The sequence below is a fragment of the Scyliorhinus canicula genome, chromosome 15, assembly GCF_902713615.1.
Source record: "Scyliorhinus canicula chromosome 15, sScyCan1.1, whole genome shotgun sequence".
Classification (NCBI taxonomy): Eukaryota; Metazoa; Chordata; class Chondrichthyes; order Carcharhiniformes; family Scyliorhinidae; genus Scyliorhinus; species Scyliorhinus canicula.
Window position 1 is genome coordinate 69916634 of NC_052160.1, and position 18449 is coordinate 69935082.

General features: G+C 44.3%; 1 protein-coding gene and 1 long non-coding RNA gene across 2 annotated transcripts in view; one reads left to right on the top strand and one right to left on the bottom strand.

Annotated features, from left to right (window-relative positions):
* Positions 1-961: 961 nt before the first annotated feature.
* On the bottom strand, positions 962-15955 carry LOC119978652. The gene is made up of 3 exons (XR_005463519.1): positions 15866-15955; positions 15515-15767; positions 962-1120 (listed from the first exon to the last, which is right to left on the bottom strand). It is a non-coding gene; the product is annotated as an uncharacterized LOC119978652 (long non-coding RNA).
* rab40c (RAB40c, member RAS oncogene family) overlaps positions 15728-18449 on the top strand; it is a 142676-nt gene continuing 139954 nt past the window's right edge. The window contains exon 1 of the mRNA XM_038820438.1: positions 15728-16226. Coding sequence (XP_038676366.1) covers positions 16046-16226 — 181 coding nt within the window. The 5' untranslated portion in view covers positions 15728-16045. The remainder of the gene's footprint in view (positions 16227-18449) is intronic.

An 18449-nucleotide genomic window follows, 5' to 3' on the forward strand; every position in this document is an offset into this window, starting at 1 on the left:
GAGATGTCAGTTGGAGGTATACTCTTCAACAGTGCCAGTTGAAGGCATACCCTTTAACAGTGTGAGCTGGAGATATATAATTTAACAGTGCTAGTTGGAGGTATACTCTTTAACAATGTCAGTTGAAGGCATATCCTTTCACAGTGCCAGTTGGGGGTATACTCTTTAACAATGCCATTTTGAGGTATATTCTTTAACAATGTCAGTTTAAGGTATACCCTTTAGCAGTGCCAGTTGGAGGTATACTCTTTAACAGTGCCAATTGGAAGTATACTCTTTAACAGTGCAAGCTGGAGATATACCCTTTTACCGTGCCAGTTGGCAATATACTTGTTAACAGCATCAGTTGGTGGTATACTTTTTAAGAGTGTCAGTTGGAGATACTCTTTAACAGTGCAAGATGGAGGTATACCCTTTAACAGTGCAATTTGGAAGTATACCCTTTAACAGTGCAATTTGGAGGTATACTGTTTCACAGTGCCAGTTGGAGTTATACTCCTGAACAGTGCCAGTTTGAGGTTTACTCCTGAACAGTGCCAGTTTGAGGTTTACTCCTGAACAGTGCCAGTTTGAGGTATACTCTTTAACAGTGCTAGTTGGGTATATAATCTTTCACAGTGCCAGTTGGAGTTATACTCCTGAACAGTGCCAGTTTGAGGTTTACTCCTGAACAGTGCCAGTTTGAGGTATACTCTTTAACAGTGCTAGTTGGGTGTATACTCTTTCACAGTGCCAGTGCCAGTGCCACATATTCCTGAACAGTGTCGGTTGGAGGTATACTCTTTGAGATAAGGCCTGGAGTCCAATCTGGTTAGGTAGATGTAAAAAACATCATAGCACTAATCAAAGAAGAGCAGACAGTTCTCCAGACCGAGTAACACACGTTGGATACTTCAGGGAACTACAATATTAACTTAGAGATAAACAGAACAGAGTCAATAAATGAGAATTAATACAGGAGTCAGGTGTGCCAGAGTGTTTATAAAAGCAAAATGAACAAAAGACGTGGGAAAAACTAGAGTGCACAATCCAAGTCAGACCTTCCTAATGGCAAAAATTCCAAACACTAGCGATATAGTATGGACTTCCAGTCAGCATTAGGAGGAGGATAAATGACAATCTGAAGAGATAGAAAGGATAAGAGAAGACAAAAGGTTTTTAATGAGAATTCAATCAATCAATAATAAACTGAGAAATCTACCAGGAACTACATACTTCCAAACTACTGAAACTGGTGATTTATTGAGGTCTGTTGAAGTTGAATGTTCAACATTACGTTGGCAAGAGGTCCTCCTGCCACTGTCCAAATGTTCTGTGCTACCCAAAATGCACCAGGCCTTTGAGCAGGGCCTGCAGCTTCTCTTAGTCTGCCTCAGATTCAGATCCACTGAAATCTAGGTGAGTCCATGGTACACTATGCTCTAGGACGTTAATCATGTCAGTCTACTCGCATCATCTCAGGTGTAATAACCGCCACAACATCCATGGGGACACCCTAATTTATCTCCCTATGGGATTCGTGGAATACGAGCTCCCCCGCTAGTGGGTGGAGGCCCATCACCTGGGGCTTATGGAAATCGCAATACAAAAGACGGCCTGGGCTGGCACAGGTAAAAATGGTAGTCCGGTTTGGGACCTAGGAGCTGTTAGCCGAATTGTTGCCTTCACTTTTGTTGTTAAATTCAACATTTTTTGATTTACCTTCTCGGGCAGCCTGAGTTTTAATACTGGCAATAAGGAAAACAATGGCTCTGATCGTGGACATCTTGAATGCACCGGAATTCCACAGCACAGAAACGAGGTTGGTGAAACTTTAAAAATATCGCTTTTCAGAGGCTAGATGCCATTGATGCAGGCATGGAAGACTGGGACCAGTACACCAAACAAATGCGGTAATTCTTCCAAGCAAATGGTATTGTTGTAGATAGCCGGCAAAAGATAATACTCCTGACAGTACAGGGTTCCGACATTGGTGTAATTAACCTACACGGCCACTCCGGACTCAAAAACCTTTAATGAATTTGTAGAACTTGTTGCGAATCATTATGACCCCAAGCCGTTGGTAATCATGCAGAGATACTGCTTTAACACAGCCAAGTGAACCCTGGGGAATCGGTTTTAGAGTTTTTGATAGGCCTTCGCAGGTTAGCCTGGCATTGTGACTTTGTCCCATCCCTCCCTGAGACGTTGGGAGATTGGTTAGTGTGTGGCATAAACAATATGGTAATCCAGAGGAAGCTGTTAGTGGAACCATCCTTTTATCTGAAACGGGCCATAGGATTGTTGCTCTCCCATGGAAAAAGAGATTTAGGAATTCCAGGGTTTCATGGACTGCGACATTCACAGCGTGGCCAGCCCCCATTCCGATATAAAAACAGAAAATGCTGTAAATACTTTACAGGTCAGGCAGCAACTGTGGAAAGAAACAGCTGAATTTCAGGTTGATGACCCTTATGGCGGGATTTCCTGAGCAACCCACCATATGTGATTTGCCGGCTGAGGTGGCGCACCAGTGTGATTTTCTGGTCCCGCCCTTGTCAATGGATTTCCCGTTGAATGCACCCGCAATTGGGGGGAAACCCGAGACGGGGATGTGCCGTCGTTGGGACTGGAACATCCCACCTCTGTGAACAGCCGGTAAATTCTGCTGTCGGTCACTAAAGCAGATGATCTGGTAATTTATCTGTGGGAATTTACTGGATGCAGCATATCAATGACAATAGCAGCTTCTATTTGTGTAGTACCTTTAACATAATCAACACCCCAAGGTATTTAACAGTGGCATTATTAAAGAACATTTGGAAAATAAGTCATATTAGGTGATATTCCAGTAGTTGGCCAAAAGGTTGGTCAAAGAGCTAAGTTAAAAAGGGTCTAAAAGAAAGAAAGGGAGGGACCGAGGCAGAGTGATTCTGAGTGGAAATTTCAAACCTGGGCAGCTGAAGACTCGGCCACCATTTATAATTGGAAATGCTTAAGTGGCCATAATTAGATGATGCTGCTATCTTGAGGCTTCTGGGGGTAGAGGAGATTACAAAAAGGGATGGGGAGAGGGAGAATTTGAAAACCGGAATTATAAAATCAAAACATTGTGCGCCCGGAAGCCCATGTAGGTCAGCACAGGTAAAACAAGTGAACAGGATTTGGAGTGAATAAGACACAAGCAGTAGAGTTTTAGGTGACCTCAAATTCATGGAAGGTTGAATGTAAAAGGCAAGTGGGTGGGTGGTGGGATATTTGAGTCTCGAGGTAACAAAGGCATGAATGAGGGCTTTGGCAGAAGATAAGGTGAGGCAGGGGCCTCAAAGTCTGGGAATGTTACCGAAGTGAAAACAGGTCATGCTAATAAAGGTGTGAATGAATATGTGCTTGGGAGTTCAGGGACAAGTATGTCACTAAGGTTACAAACAGTTTGGTTTAGTCTCAGACTGTTGCTGGGTAGGGATGGAATCTGTAGCTGGGGAATGGACTTTGGCGCGGAAAGCAAAGAAGGCTTAGTTGTCCCAATTATTAATTGGAAGAAACTTTTGCTCATCCAGTACTGGATTTCAGACAGGCTATCGGATAATTTAGCAACAGTGGAGGAGTCAAGTTAAGGTAGTGGTGAGGTAGATTTGGGTCTCATCAGCTGAGGAGTGAAAACTAATGCTATTATTTCAGATGATTTCACTGAAGGTGGCATGTAGATAAGAAATAGGAGGGGGCCAAAGATAAATCTTTGGATTGATAACGGTGCAGGACCAAGAACAGAAGCATTTTCAAGTGATGCTCTGGCTATGACTTGAAAGCTAAGAATGGAATCAGGTGAGAGTAAACTAGTGGCATAGTAGTTAGCACTGTTGCCTCACAGTACAGCAGTCCATACATTCTGGAAGCTGCCCAGTAGGTTGGAAAATTGCAAATGTTACACCTTTATTCAAGGCGGGAGGCAGAAAGCAGGAAATTGTAGGTCAGTTGGTCTCACATCTATCACTGGGAAAGTGTTGGTATCCATTATTAAGGAGGTACTTGCAGGATGTTAAGAAAATCATAATACAATCAAGCAGAGTCAACATGGTTTCACGAAAGAAAAATCGTTTTTGACAAATTTATTACAGTTCTTTGAGGATGCGACAAGAAAAAAAGATATCCAGTAGTGTATTTTGGATTTCCACATAAAAGATTATTACGCAAGATAGGAGCTCATGGTGTTGGGGATGATATATTCGCATGAGTAGAGGATTGGCTAACAGGAAACAGAATTGTGATAGGTAAGTCACTTTCATCAGATTGAAAAATTGTAACTTATGAAGTGCTGCAGGGAACAACGTTGGGGCTTTAATTATTCATGGCTTATTTTAATAACTTGAATGAAACAAGTGCCGAACAGGCGCCGGAATATGGCAACTAGGGGCTTTTCACAATAACTTCATTTGAAGGCTACTTGTGACAATAAGCAATTTTCATTTCATTCATTTCGAAAGGACCAAGTGCAATACAGCCAAATTTACTGACAATACAAAGATAGGTAGGAAAGCAAGTGTGAGGGGGACACAAAGAGCCTGCAAAGGAATACAGATAGGTTATGTGAGCGAGCAAAAATTTGGTAGCTGTAGTATATTGTGGGATTGTCCACTTCGGCAAGAAGAATAGAAAAGCACAATATTATTTAAATAGGGAGAGAGTGCAGATTACATTGTATCCTTGCATACAAATCACAAAATATTACCCTGCACGAACGGCATGTAATTAGGAAGGAATGTTGGCATGGAGTGTACAAACAGGGACTGTACAAGGCATTGGGGAGACTGCACCTGGAGTATTGTGTACAGTTTTGGTCCCCTTACTTAAGGAGGGATATACTTGCATTGGAAGTCGTTCAGAGAAGGTCCATTCGGTTGAATGCTGGGATGCAGTGGATAGCTTATGAGGAAAGGTTGGTCAAGTTGGGCCTAAACAAGTTTAGGAGTTTAGAAGAATGAGAAGTGATTTTATTGAAACATTAAGAATTAGAAATACAATCACTGAATCTCCTTACTTTTGGAAGATGCACTTGAGTATAAACGTCCTAAAATGACTCCCAATCATAATCTTTATTTTGTAGCTGTGTTTCCTGATTTAACTGCATTATGCACTTTGCGTTGATTTTTTTTTTAAAAGGTATTTTATTCCAAACATAAGCAAATGGTTACAAAGCATAAACAGTCTGGGGAACCTCCTCCAACACACAACTATACAGTTTCTAAAAATGATTTCCCATTTTCACCCCTTCCCCCATCCTGCGACAAACAACTCATCAAACATGGCCACAAACATCCCCCGCGCATTGCCTCAAAGCCCTCTGCTGAACCCCTCAGTTCATATTTGATCCTTTCCAGACGGAGAAAGTAGTACAGATCTCCCAGCCAGGCAGCCAGCCCTGGTGGCACTGCCAACCGTCATTCCTTTAAGATCCTTTGCCAGGCAACCAGAGAGGCGAAGGACATGACATTGGCCTTCCTCCCCTCCATCAGCTCCGGTTTCTCTGATATCCCAAATATCGGCATCAAAGAGACGGGCCCAACCTCCTCCACTATCCTCATTAGTGCCATGAACACTCAGGCCCAGAATCTCTCCAACTTTTTGCAACCCTAGAACATATATGTGCATGGTTTGCTGGCCCCGCCCATACTTCTCGCGCTCATCTGCCACTCTCTGGAAGAACCCACTCATTCTTGCCTGACTCATATGCACCCTATGTAGCACCTTGAACTGTATCAGGCTGATCCTTGGAAGCTGATCCTTGGAAGTCGCATTTACCCTGCGTACGCCTCACTCCATACTCCCCAGTTTATCTCCCCTCATAGCTCCTCCTCCCACTTCTCCTTAATCTTCACCAGCTGCTCACCTCCCTGCTCTCCGAGCCACCCATATATGTCTCCGATCCTGCCCCTTCCTTCCACGTCCAGAAGCAGTAGTCGCTCCAACAGGGCATATTTCGATAGCCTGGGGAACTCTTTCCAATCCTTCTGCATGAAGTCCCTTACCTGCAAGTATCTAAATTCACTTCCTCTCAGGAGTTCTACCCGCTCCTTCAGTTCCTCTAGACTGGCAAGCCTTTCTTCCAGGTACAGGTCCCTTACCTTAACCAGCACCACTTCTCTCCACTTCTTACACATGCTATCTGTCTCCACCACCCACCCCCGGCTCGAATCCTTGGCTTTCACCCAGCGGCGTCAACACCGACACACTCTCTATCCTAAAGTGTCTCCTCAACTGTTTCCAGGCCTTCACTGTGGATTGCACCACTGGGCTCTCTATTTCCTTGGCGCCAGAGGCAATGCCACCATCACCATTGCCTGCAGGCTGGACCCCGACAGGATTCTTCCTCCATCCTAACCCATTCTACCCCTTCTCTTCCCACCACTGCCTCACCTTCTCCATGTTCATTACCCAATAAAAATGCAACAGGCTTGGCATCACCAATTCACCTTCTGCCTCTGTAACAGGGTCCTCTTGAGCCTTAGTACCATCCCTGCCCACACAAATTTGAAGGTAATTGTATCTGGGTTCCTGAAAAGGCTGTTGGCACAAAAATCGGAAGCATCTGGAATACGAATAGAAAGCTCGGCAGGATATTCATCTTCACCACTTGGATCTTCCTTGCCAGAGTCAGATGCAGCGTGTCCCACCTCTTCAGTTTGTCCCTAACCTCCTCCACCAGCTTTGTTAAGTTCTTTGTTAGATTATGCAGTGTCGCCCACTCCCTCGTTACCTGAATCTCCAGATATTTAAACCTAATTTAAATGGTAACCCCCCTAGGTTGGCTCACCGACCCAGCTCCTTCACTGGTAACAGTTCACTTTTCCCGACATTTAATTTGTATCCTGCGAATGCCCCGAACTTCCCCAATGGGCCCATGATCCTCCCTATGCTCTCCAGCGGGTCCGGCACGTACAATAACAGGTTGTCCACATATAGTGACGCCTGATACTCCCCCTCGTAATCCTTCGTCATTCTGCCGACCCCCTAAGGGCGATTGCCAGAGGTTATATGGCTAGCGCAAACAGCAAAGATGACAGCCGGCATCCCTGCCTTGTTCCTCTGTGTAGCCCAAAGTTTCGTACGCCCATATTGTAGGTCCATACACTAGCCATCTCTCAAATCTGCGACCTCTATGCCACCAGGCACTTTTCAACCCTTTCCTTCGAGCCCTACAGGGATTCACAGCCCCTTCGATGGCCTTCAATCTGTCCTCATGCATCTCCTTCCTCTGCTGACAGAACTTTTCCCTAATGAAGGCCATCAACTGCTCCATCGAGGGTCTTCCAACTTGCACTGACCCTTTCCCCTCTGCCATCTTTCCAATAGCTTCTGCGCCACAGGTCTCTTCCAACTCCTTGGCCAGGTCTTTCACCTCTTCTGCCAAGTTTGGTAACCAGGCACACCCAGAGAGAACTTCTCCTCAGACCTTCAGCTACACTTTTCTGTCAAAGTTACTCCCGTTTTCGAGTAAAAAGAGCTCTTTTCTATGCCTTCAAGCAGGAGCTGCCCTGTGTACGACCACTCACACCATGGCCGCCACCGGAAGTTTTTCAGTTGATATTTGATCTGAGGGAGTTTGACAGGGTAGATTCTGAGAAGATGTTTTCCTCATGGGGGAATCTAGAACTAGGGGGGTACAGTTTCAAAATAAGGAGTCTCTCATTTAAGACCGAGATGAGGAGGAAATTTTCCTCTTGAGGCTTGTTCATCTTTGGAATTCTCCTTTTTAAAGAGCAGTGGAGGCAGGATCATTGAATATATCCAAGGTGGAGTTATATTTTTGCTGCCAAGGAAGTGGAGGGGGGAGGGGGGGGGGGGTGCAGGCAGTAAATTGGATGCTTAATGGACATATACCTTTAATTTGAGCAGGGAAAGTGATGAATTCAAAACTGACAAAAGGAAACACTGTTCTAGCATTCGGACAGCAAAACACAGAATTTGCAGCACCCAAGGGACTGGTGGGACTCGGTTGGATTGTTTGGCTGGTGGCCAACAAATTGGCCAAAAGTCTATATTCTGCCCAGTAGCAGGCAGTGATTGGATGCCACCTGAATGGGATGGTTCTTTTTTCAGAGAACCAAGGAAGAACAGTTGGGAGTCGATGAAAGGAAAGAAACTCTCTCTCTTTCTCTCTTGTTTTTCTCCAGAAAAGCTGCATAGCTGTTGTATTTCTGAAATTGCAGGGACCTGAATGGATTTACAGTGAAAATCATTACAAACGGAAAGCAGAACCTCAAACTTAAAGCCTAAATTGAAGGAAGGTGTGCTAGAAGACCACATCTGAAGACCCTTATCCTTTTATTTATTATTTTTATAATAATAATAATCTTTGTCACAAGTAGGCTTACATTAACACTGCAGTGAAGTTACTGTGAAAAGCCCCTAGTCGCCACATTCCGGCGCTTGCTCAGGTACACGGAAGAAGAAGTCAGAATGTCCAAATTACCTAACAACACATCTTTTGGGACTTGGGGAAGGAAACCGGAGCACCCGGAGGAAACCCGACCACCCGGAGGAATCCTACACAGGGAGACACCCTCCTTTTGCACGCAGTGTTTGTCTGTCTTGTGTGTGTGTTTGTAGAGGGTGGTCAAGTTAAGTGGCGGGGGGGGGGTTAGAAATGAGATAATAGTTAACTTGTATTTGCTGCATATTCAATATTAGTTATTGTTATTAATAAAATTAATTGTGTTAAATTTACAAACCTGGTGACTTTGGGGGCTGTGAGCGGGAGAACTCAAAGCAGTCTGGGAAGGTGAGTTCTGTAAAAACATACCTCGGGGCTTCTGAGGTCTTTACTTTGGGAGTTGTGAGCGGGAGAACTCAGAGAGCAATCTGGGAAGGTGAATGATTCACTGAAACTGACAAGAGTTCTGACAGGGGGAAAAAAAACTGAAAAAGTGATATTACAGGAGGGCTGTGATTTGATTGGCTAATGGGCAAGCTGTGCTAAATTTTATAATAATCTCTACTGTCACAAGTAGGCTTACATTAACACTGCAATTACATTACTGTGAAAAGCCCCTAGTCACCACATTCCGCCGCCTGTTCGGGTACACAGACGGAGAATTCAGAATGTCCAAATTACCTAGCAAGCTGGTCTTTCGGGATTTGTGGGAGGAAACCTGAGCACTCGGGAGGAAACCCACGCAGACACAGGGAGACCGTGCAGACTCCACACAGTGACCCAAGCCGGGATTCGAACCTGGGACCCTGGTGCTGTGAAGCAACTGTGCTAACCACTGTGTTACTGTGCCACCCTTATTGAATTTGAAAATCCATTTAAATTACTGGTTACAAATTGCTTTGAGACTGAGGTAATAAGTAGAAATATTTAAAATTAAAAACAAAATTTTAAAAAATCGAGATGGAGGATCAGGTGATGTGTTATTCCTGCATGCTGTGGGAGCTGGTGGACCCCACTGTGGTTCCCAGTGACTATGTCTGTAGAAATGTTGGTTGTTTGAGGAACTCCGGCTCAGAGTTGATGAGCTGGATTCTGAGCTTCGGATGCTGAGACTCATCAGGGAGGGGGAGAGTACAGTGTTTCAATACCTTAAATTTGGCCAGTGGTCAGGGACAGGAGGGCGTGGCTACAAGTGAAGCAGGGACAGGGATCCAGGAGGTAGGGCTGCAGGAACCTCAGCCCTTGACCTTGTCCAACAGGGTTCAAGATTCTTGCTCCCTGTTTGGAGGGAAAGGGGACTGCAGGGAGGATAAGCAAACTGACTACAGCACCATGGTACAGGGAGCCCTTCAAGTGGGCGGGAGAGAAAAGAAATGTAGTTGTAACTGGGGATAGTATAGTTAGGGGCACTGACACTGTTCTCTGTGACCAGGATCGAGAATCCCGAAGATTGAGTTGCCTGCCACATAATAGAACAGAGAGTATAGAAGGTAGCAGCGCAAATAAGGTGACAAATATGAGAAAGGAGATGGTCTATGCAGGACTGAGGGTGTTGTACCTAAATGCATGCAGTATACGACACAAGATAAATGAGCTTGTTGTGCACATTGTAATTGGCCAGTATAATGTTGTGGGCATCATAGAGATGTGGCTGCAAGGGGATCAGGGCTGGGATCTAAATATCCAAGGATATGTGTTCTATCGAAAGGACAGGTAGATGGGCAAAGAGGGGTGGGGTTGCGTTGTTAGTAAGGAATGAAGTTAAATCTATAACAAGATCTGATATAGGATCAGAAGGCATAGAATCTGTGAGGGTTTGGTTGAGGAATTGCAAAGGAAAAAAGACCTCGATGGGAGTTATGTCTAGGCTCCTAGCAGTAGTCATAATGTGGGGCAGAAAATAAATCAGGAGATAGAAAAGGCATATAAGAAAGGCAATATTACAATAATCATGGGGGACTTCAATATGCAAGTGGACTAGGAAAATCAGGTTGGTAGTGGATCCCAGGAAAAAGAATCTGTGGAATATCTAAGATTTTTTTTGGAGCAGCTTGTGACAGGGGCCACTAGGGAACAGGTAATTCTAGATTTGGTGATGTGTAATGAGGCTGACTTGAGGAACATAAGGTGAAGGAACCCTTGGGGAGAAGTGACCACAATATGATAGAATTTACCCTGCAGTTTGAGAGGAAGAAGCTGGAATCAGATGTAATGGTATTACAATTAAATAAAGGTAACTACAAAGACATGAGGGAGGAGCTGGTCAGAGTCGATTGGAAGGGAAGACAGTGGAATAGCAATGGCAGTTTTTGTGGGTTATTCGGGTGGCACAACACAAATTGATTCCAAGGAGGAGGAAACATGCTGAGAGGAGGACGAGGCATTCAGGGCTGATGAGGGAAGTCAAGGACAGCATAAAAGCAAAAGCAAGGATTAGTGGGAAGCCAGAGGATCGGGAAGCCTTTAAAAGTGAGCAGAGGGCAACTAAAAAAGCAATAGGGGGAGAAATATGAGTGAAAGCTAGCTTGTGATATAAAAGAAGATAGGAAGAGTTTTTTTCAATATATAAAACATAAGAGAAAGGCAAGAAGAGACATTGAACCAATGGAAAATGAGGTTGGAGAAGTAGTAATGGAACAAAGAAATGGCAGAGGAATTGAATTTTTACTTTATAGAACATAGAACATACAGTGCAGAAGGAGGCCATTTGGCCCATCGAGTCTGCACTGACCCATTTAAGCCCTCACTTCCACCCTATCCTCGTAACCCAATAACCCCTCCTAACCTTTTTGGACACTAAGGGCAATTTAGCATGACCAATCCACCTAACCTGCATGTCTTTGAACTGTGGAAGGAAAACTGAGCACCTGGAGGAAACCGACACAGACACGAGGAGAACGTGCAGACTCCGCACAGACAGTAACCCAGCAGGGAATCGAACCTGGGACCCTGGCGCTGTGAAACCACAGCGCTATCCACTTGTGCTACTGTGCTGCTTATTTTGCATCAGTCTTCACGGTGGAAAACACCACTGGGACACTAGAATTAGAGGAAAATCAGGGGGCAGAGGTGAGTGTAGTGGCCACCATTAAGGAGAAGATTCTGGGAAACCAAAAGGTCTGAAGGTGGGTAAGTCACTTGAACTGGATGGACTACACACCAGGGTTCTAAAGGAGATAGCGGAGGAAATTGTGGAGGCATTAGTGATGATCTTTCAGGAATCACTGGAGGCAGGGAGGGTCCCAGAGGACTGGAAAATGGCTAATGCAACACCCCTGTTTAAGATGGGAGGGAGGTATAAGATGGGAGATAGGCCGGTTAGCCTGACTTCAGTCATTGGTAAGATTTTAGAGTCCATTATTAAAGATGAAATTGCGGAATACTTGGAAGTACATGATAAAATAGGACTGAGTCAGCAAGGCTTCGTCAAAGGAAGTTCATGTCTGACAAATCTTTTGGAGTTCTTTAAGGCGGTAACAAGGAAGTTAGACAAAGGAGAACCAGTGGATGTGATTTATATAGATTTCCAGAAGGCCTTTGACAATGTGCCGCATAGGAGGCTGTTAAATAACTTAAGAGCCCATGGTTGTGACAATATGGATAATGTATTGTAAATGAAGGGTTAACAATTTTATGTAAATGTATCTAACCACAAATGGTGATCAAGAGCGGTCACGTAGACCACGTGACACTCTTGATTCTGGGAGTAGGTTATTAGGCAGGAATGAAATGAAAAATGAAAATGAAAATCGCTTATTGTCACAAGTAGGCTTCAATGAAGTTACTGTGAAAAGCCCCTAGTCGCCACTTTCCGGCCCCTGTTCGGGGAGGCTGTTACTGGAATCGAACCGTCCTGCTAGCCTGCCTTAGTCTGCTTTCAAAGCCAGCGATTTAGCCCAGTGTGCTAAACAGCCCCTGAGAGAGAGTAGTCGTGTGTTCAGGAGATCTGTAGGTAGAATTATAATTTAGTATATTTAGCAACTGTTGTATCTTAGTAAGACGTTTGCATCTAGTTATAAGTCAAGTTAACAAATTAGCTTTGTTGAATACTACATATCAAAGCCATCCTTATCCAGAAAGCAACGAACATCACAATGGTGTTAAGGGTAACATACTGGCATGGATAGAGGATTGGCTGACTGGCAGAAGGCAGAGAGTGGGGATAAAGGGGTCTTTTTAAGGATGGCAGCCGGTGACTAATTGTGTGCCTCAGGGGTCGGTGCTGGGACCACAACCTTTCACAATATACATTAATGCTCTGAAAGAAGGAACTGAGGCACTGTTGCTACTTTTGAAGATTCAAAGATATACAGAGGAACAGGAAGTATTGAGGAAGCATGGGGGGTTGCAGAAGAACTTGGACAGGCTAGGAGAGTGGGCACAAAGTGGCAGATGGATACAATGTGGAAAAGTGTGAGGTTATATACTTTGGAAGGAGGAACTGAAACGTAGTCTATTTTCTAAATGGGGAAATGCTTAAGAAATCAGAAGCATAAAGGGACTTCGGAATTCTTGTTCATGATTCTCTTAAGGCTAATGTGCAGTTTCAGTCAGCAGTTACGAAGGCAAATGCAATGTTTGCATTCATGTCGAGAGGGCTAGAATAAAAGACCAGGGATGTACTTCTGAGACTGTATAAGGCTCTGGCCAGACCCCATTTGGACTATTTTGAGCAGTTTTGGGCCCTGTATCTAAGGAAGGATGTGCTGGCCTTGGAAACGATCCAGAGGAGGTTCGCAAGAATGATCCCTGGAATGAAGAGCGTGCCATATGGGAAAGGTTGAGAACTCTGGGTCTGTATTCGTTGGAGTTTTGAAAAGATGTGGGGGGGGGATCTTATTGAAACTTACAGGATACTGCGAACCTGAAGAGGGTGGACATGGAGAGGATGTTTCCACGAAGGAAAAACTAGAACTAGAGGGCACAACCTTAGACTGAAGTGGCGATCCTTTAAAACAGATATGAGAAGGAATTTCTTCAGCCAGAGGGTGGTGAATCTGTGGAACTCTTGGCCGCAGCAGGTTGTGGAGACCAAATCACAGTGTCTTTAAGACAGAGATAGATAGGTTCTTGATTAATAAGGGGATCAGGGGTTATGGGAGAAGGCAGGAGAATGGGGATGAGAAAAATATCAGCCATGTTTAAATAGCAGAGAAGACTCGATGGACTGAGTGGCTTAATTCTGCTCATATGTCTTATGGTCTTATGTAGTTATTGGGCAGCCAAGGGCCAAAGACTTCGGGGGGGAGGGCGCAGGATTTTCTAAGGATTATTTATTAATTTGAATTGTGTTGCGACTCAAGGTCAATGGGGGCAGAATTAACTGCTCACTAATCCATGGGGTCGTAACAGTGAGAACTAAAGAAAGGAAGAATCTGTTAGGTATTAAAATGTAGCAGTGAGAGATGTAGCAATGTTAAGAACAAAAAACAGATGGCCTGGTGTGGTGGTGTTTGTATTGATGCAATACATGTATAGGACTTTTTGTTTAAAGTGTTTAAGATGGAGGAGAAGGGTCAGAATCTAAAACTGCCAACTCAATGTTGAGTCCTAAGGGCTGCAACATGCCCAGTCAGAAGGTGAACTGCTATTCCTGCCGTTTGCGTTGGGCTTCACTGGAGCATCACAACAGGCCAAGGACGGATATGTGAGCAAGATGCTGAGTTAAAACGTCAAGCAACAGGAAGGTTGGAGGTCATGTTTGCGGACTGAGCAAAGGTGTTCCAGAAATGGCCACTTAGTCTGCATTTAGTCTTCCAGTGTAGAGACCACATTGGGAGCAAGGAATACAGTAGACCAAATTGAAGGAAGTGCAAGTGAAATGTTGCTTCATCTGAAAGGAGAGTTTGGGGCCTTGTACGGTAAAAGAGGGAGGAGGTAAAAGAGCAGGTGTTGCACCTTCTGCGACTGCAAAGGAAGGTGCCATGGGAAGGGGTTGGGGAGTTGGCATGATGGAGGAATGGATCAGGATGTCATGGAGGGAGCAGTCGGGGGGGGGGGGGGGGGGGGTGGGGGTGGTGAGGGTAAAATGTGCTTTGTGGTAGCATTGTGCTAGAGTTGGCAGAAATGGTGGAGGATGATCCTTTGAATGCAAAGGCTAGTGAGGTGGAAAGTGAGAACAAGCCTACTCCTGTTTCTTATGATCACCAAATGAACAATCACCAAATGAACAATAGTGGAGATGTATTCAAGAGGGAGGATATAGTCAACTGTACAAAAGCTGCACCTGAACAAGGAGGGATGAAGTTATCTTTGTCCCAGTCACATGAAATGTTCTCGATATTACATCAGCGACTTTATTTCAAAAAATTTCTGAAAGTCTTCGTAAATAAATGCAACATCCTCACTGGTACATGGGAATCGTTTGCCTTAGAATGCACAAGATGGAGAAAAAAGCATCTGCAGCACAACATCGAGGGCCGAAGGGCCTGTTCTGTGCTGTACTGTTCTATGTTCTATGTTCAAAGGCACCAATCATCTTAAGCTTCATAGGGTGGTGCACGTGGAGGCCAAGCGTAAACAGCTGAAGGAGAGCACGGAATCCAGAGCGTCCCACCCACCTCATCAAACACCACCTGCCAAACCAGTGGCAGAGTCTGTGGATCTAGGATCAGACTCTTCAGCCACTGCAGAACCCACCTCTCTGGAGTGGAAGCAAGTCATCCTCAACACTGCCCCAAAAGAAGATACTTCATTCATTAAGGTGGTCTTTTGGGAACTATAGAAAGGCCCTGTGCAAATGTAAGCAAAGGCAACATATTGCAGGTGCTGGAAATCTGAATTCTGATGAAAGTTTACCGACCTGTAAAATTAGCTTCTCACTTCATTGATTTTGCCAAACCTGCTGAGTATTTCGAGCATTTTCTGTGTCCCCCCCCAATACAAATATAGGCCTTTCCTGATTTCACTTTAGATTAGTTCTAACTATGAGGAGCCAGGGTACCGTTTAGTGAACATTCTCTTCCCTCAGGTCGAGCACCTGAGTCGGGTATGAGTTTATCGCCTTCTTTCAGGCCAGTCAACAGGATGGAACAAAGGGGGAGGGTCTAAGCGGTAAGATACCAACTGTAACGATTGGAGTTCACGGGTGGTAACCTTACTCACTTTTATTTCAGTGCAGGACGTGGGTTTTCATGAGCTGGTGCCTTTATGAAAACCTTTATCCGATTATTTTCTCCCGGAACGCTCAGAGACGACAATACCTGCCCCGCCCACCGTCGCGCTCGGGCCAATCAGAGACTTCCCTACGTCATGCCAGGGACCCCGCAGCCAATCGCAGCTCGGCTTGAGAGGAGGTGCAGAGGGAGGTTGTCGTCAGTCACCGCTCGCGTCCATGAGAAGCGCAAGGGGAGCCCAGCTGCGAATAAGAGCGGAACGGGGAAGAATTTCACATTGAAAGATATCTGTATTTATGCGAAACGGCGCGCCGCTGACCGGAGAGACTGCTGTTCTTACCTGCCGCTCCTTTTCGACGGCGACACGAGGCGCATGCGCGGCTCCGGGCGCCGGGCTGGCCGCGCAGGCGCAGTGAAGCCAGAGTCGTCTCCCTCCGGCCCCCTCCTCCTCTTGAGTCTCCATTCGGCAAGCGGTCCGGTGACCGTGAGATGAATCACAAAACCGGGTCTCTCACGGAGGATGACGGCGGCGGCGGCGGCGACGACAGCAGCAACGGCAACGACAAGCCAGGGAAGCCCAGTGAAAACCTACGATTACCTGCTGAAGTTCCTGCTGGTGGGGGACAGCGATGTGGGCAAAGGAGAGATCCTGGAAAGCCTGCAGGATGGAGCCAGCGAGTCCCCCTACGCCTACAGCAATGGTAAGTAAGGGAAGCCGGTAGGCTACACTGACACAAAACACTGCAGCCTCTGCTCCACCTGGCTATTTGAAACACTTACGGTTCCTCTTGCATGCTTAACTTAGTTTTTTTTTTAAATCCACCTTCCGATCAGGGGCACATATGCAACACTGGAATAAAATATATTTCGTTTTTGCAAAATGTACCAGAGCAGAAACACTTTTATTTTGTGGCTGTCCGTTTCCTGATGCACTCTGCGCTTTCATTTGCTACTGTAACTCATTGCTTGCAATCGGGGAAACACTTCTCACTCCGATGTGAGCTGTTCCCTTGGAGGGAAGCTGTTATGCTTGTAAGGGATCATGATCAAATATTTTAAATTGTGTAGCATTCATAAAAGCCTGACAGTGAACACTGCCCAGTCTACCACATGAACCCGCCTCCCATCCATTGACTCTGTCTACACTTCCCGCTGCCTTGGGAAAACGGGCAGCAGAATCAAAGACCCCTCCCACCTGGCTTATTTAGCCTTCCAACTTCTTCCATTGGGCAGGAGATACAAAAGTCTGAGAAAACGCACTAACAGATTCCAAAAACAGCTTCTGCTCCACTGTTACCAGACTCCTAAACAACCCTCTTATGGATTTGTCTGATCTCTTCACAGATCATCTCTATTGAGTAGCACTGCATTCCTGTATGCTTCACCCGATGCTTCTATCTATGTATTTACAATGTGCATTTTATGTTTGCCCTATGTTTTTTTTCATGTACGGAATGATCTGTCTGAATTGTACGCAGAACAATACTTCACTGTACCTCTGTACAAGTAACAATAAACAAATCCAATCCAATACCTGTCTGCTTGAAGTGTAGGTGATAACAAATTATTATTTAAAATCTATTTACATGGATCGGCATTTGCAATTCTAACTTTAAAAAAATTGAAATGGATTACTAACATTATAAAACGTGAACTAGTAATTGAGTATTAATGTACTGAATTAAACCTATTGCACTCTTTTGCGGTGCCTTTGGTGTGACAGCTTTTTTTGTGTTATAACAGAGCAGCAACAATAGTTTCTAGCATAAACGTTCATGTCAATCATTGTTATATCTGTGGTTTCAAAATCTCCCATCTACTTTAACTGTTTTAAAAAAGATATGTGCCTAAATTGTATGGATACAGGTGGGATGGCACTACTGATTTGCAAGTGGTTGAGAAATTGCACCCTGTTGTTTTCTTGATGCTAGATGATGACAATGCATTTCTATTATTTCCAGAATTTGCTTTTGTTGGTTGTTGTAAAACAATGGTTGTTTATCATCAATGTGCTTTAAAATTAACAATGCACAATACTTAGTTTTGGTAAATGATTTGTTTGTAATTGTCACCATAATTACAGATGAAGATTGATTGGAATAGGTTGCACGTTGCATAACTCCTTTTAAATATCATTTAGAAAACTCGGAGACAAATAGTTCCCCATTGGAATTGTAGTCTGGAAAATAAGCACATTACAGTTATCGAGGTAGATTCAAAGCGTCTTGAGCTGAAAACGTTGCTGCAGTTACATGATGTCAAGTAGCCAAGCAACCTGTGCATTTAGTTAAAGGAATATTTCATCTGTATAAATAGATTCTCAATTATTTAATGTTTTATTAACATATTAAATCTTTGTTCTTGCATGCATCACTACCCTCAAAGCAGCAGTTGTGAAACACTTTGCTTTGATGTACTAAAGTGCAAGAAAAATGAAAGCAGTTTTTAATTTCATTAGCTGAATTTTGATCATCAGCAGAAACTAATTTTGGGTACTGTTGTGGACACTGCAAGTTTCCATTGGATATCTTGCGTAAAGGCTTGACACAAATGCTATCAATTAATTTGCATACTATAATTGTAGTCCATGTTTGATCCATTGAGGCAATGCATACATCTGAATCTATACTAATGACTTGGATACGTGGATAGAATGTACCAGAGCCAAATTTGCAGACAACACTAAAATAGGTTGGAACGCCAGTTGCGAGAAAGAAATAAGAAATTTGCAAATGGTTATGGAGAGGTTTGGTGAGTGGGCCTAAATTTGGTAGATGAATTTAATTTAGATTTATCGTCACATGTACTGGGGTAAATTGAAAAGTATTGTTCTGTGTACAGTCCAGGCCGATCATTCCATACATGAAAAACATAGGACATATGATAAATACACAATGTAAATACATAAATATAGGGTGAAGTAT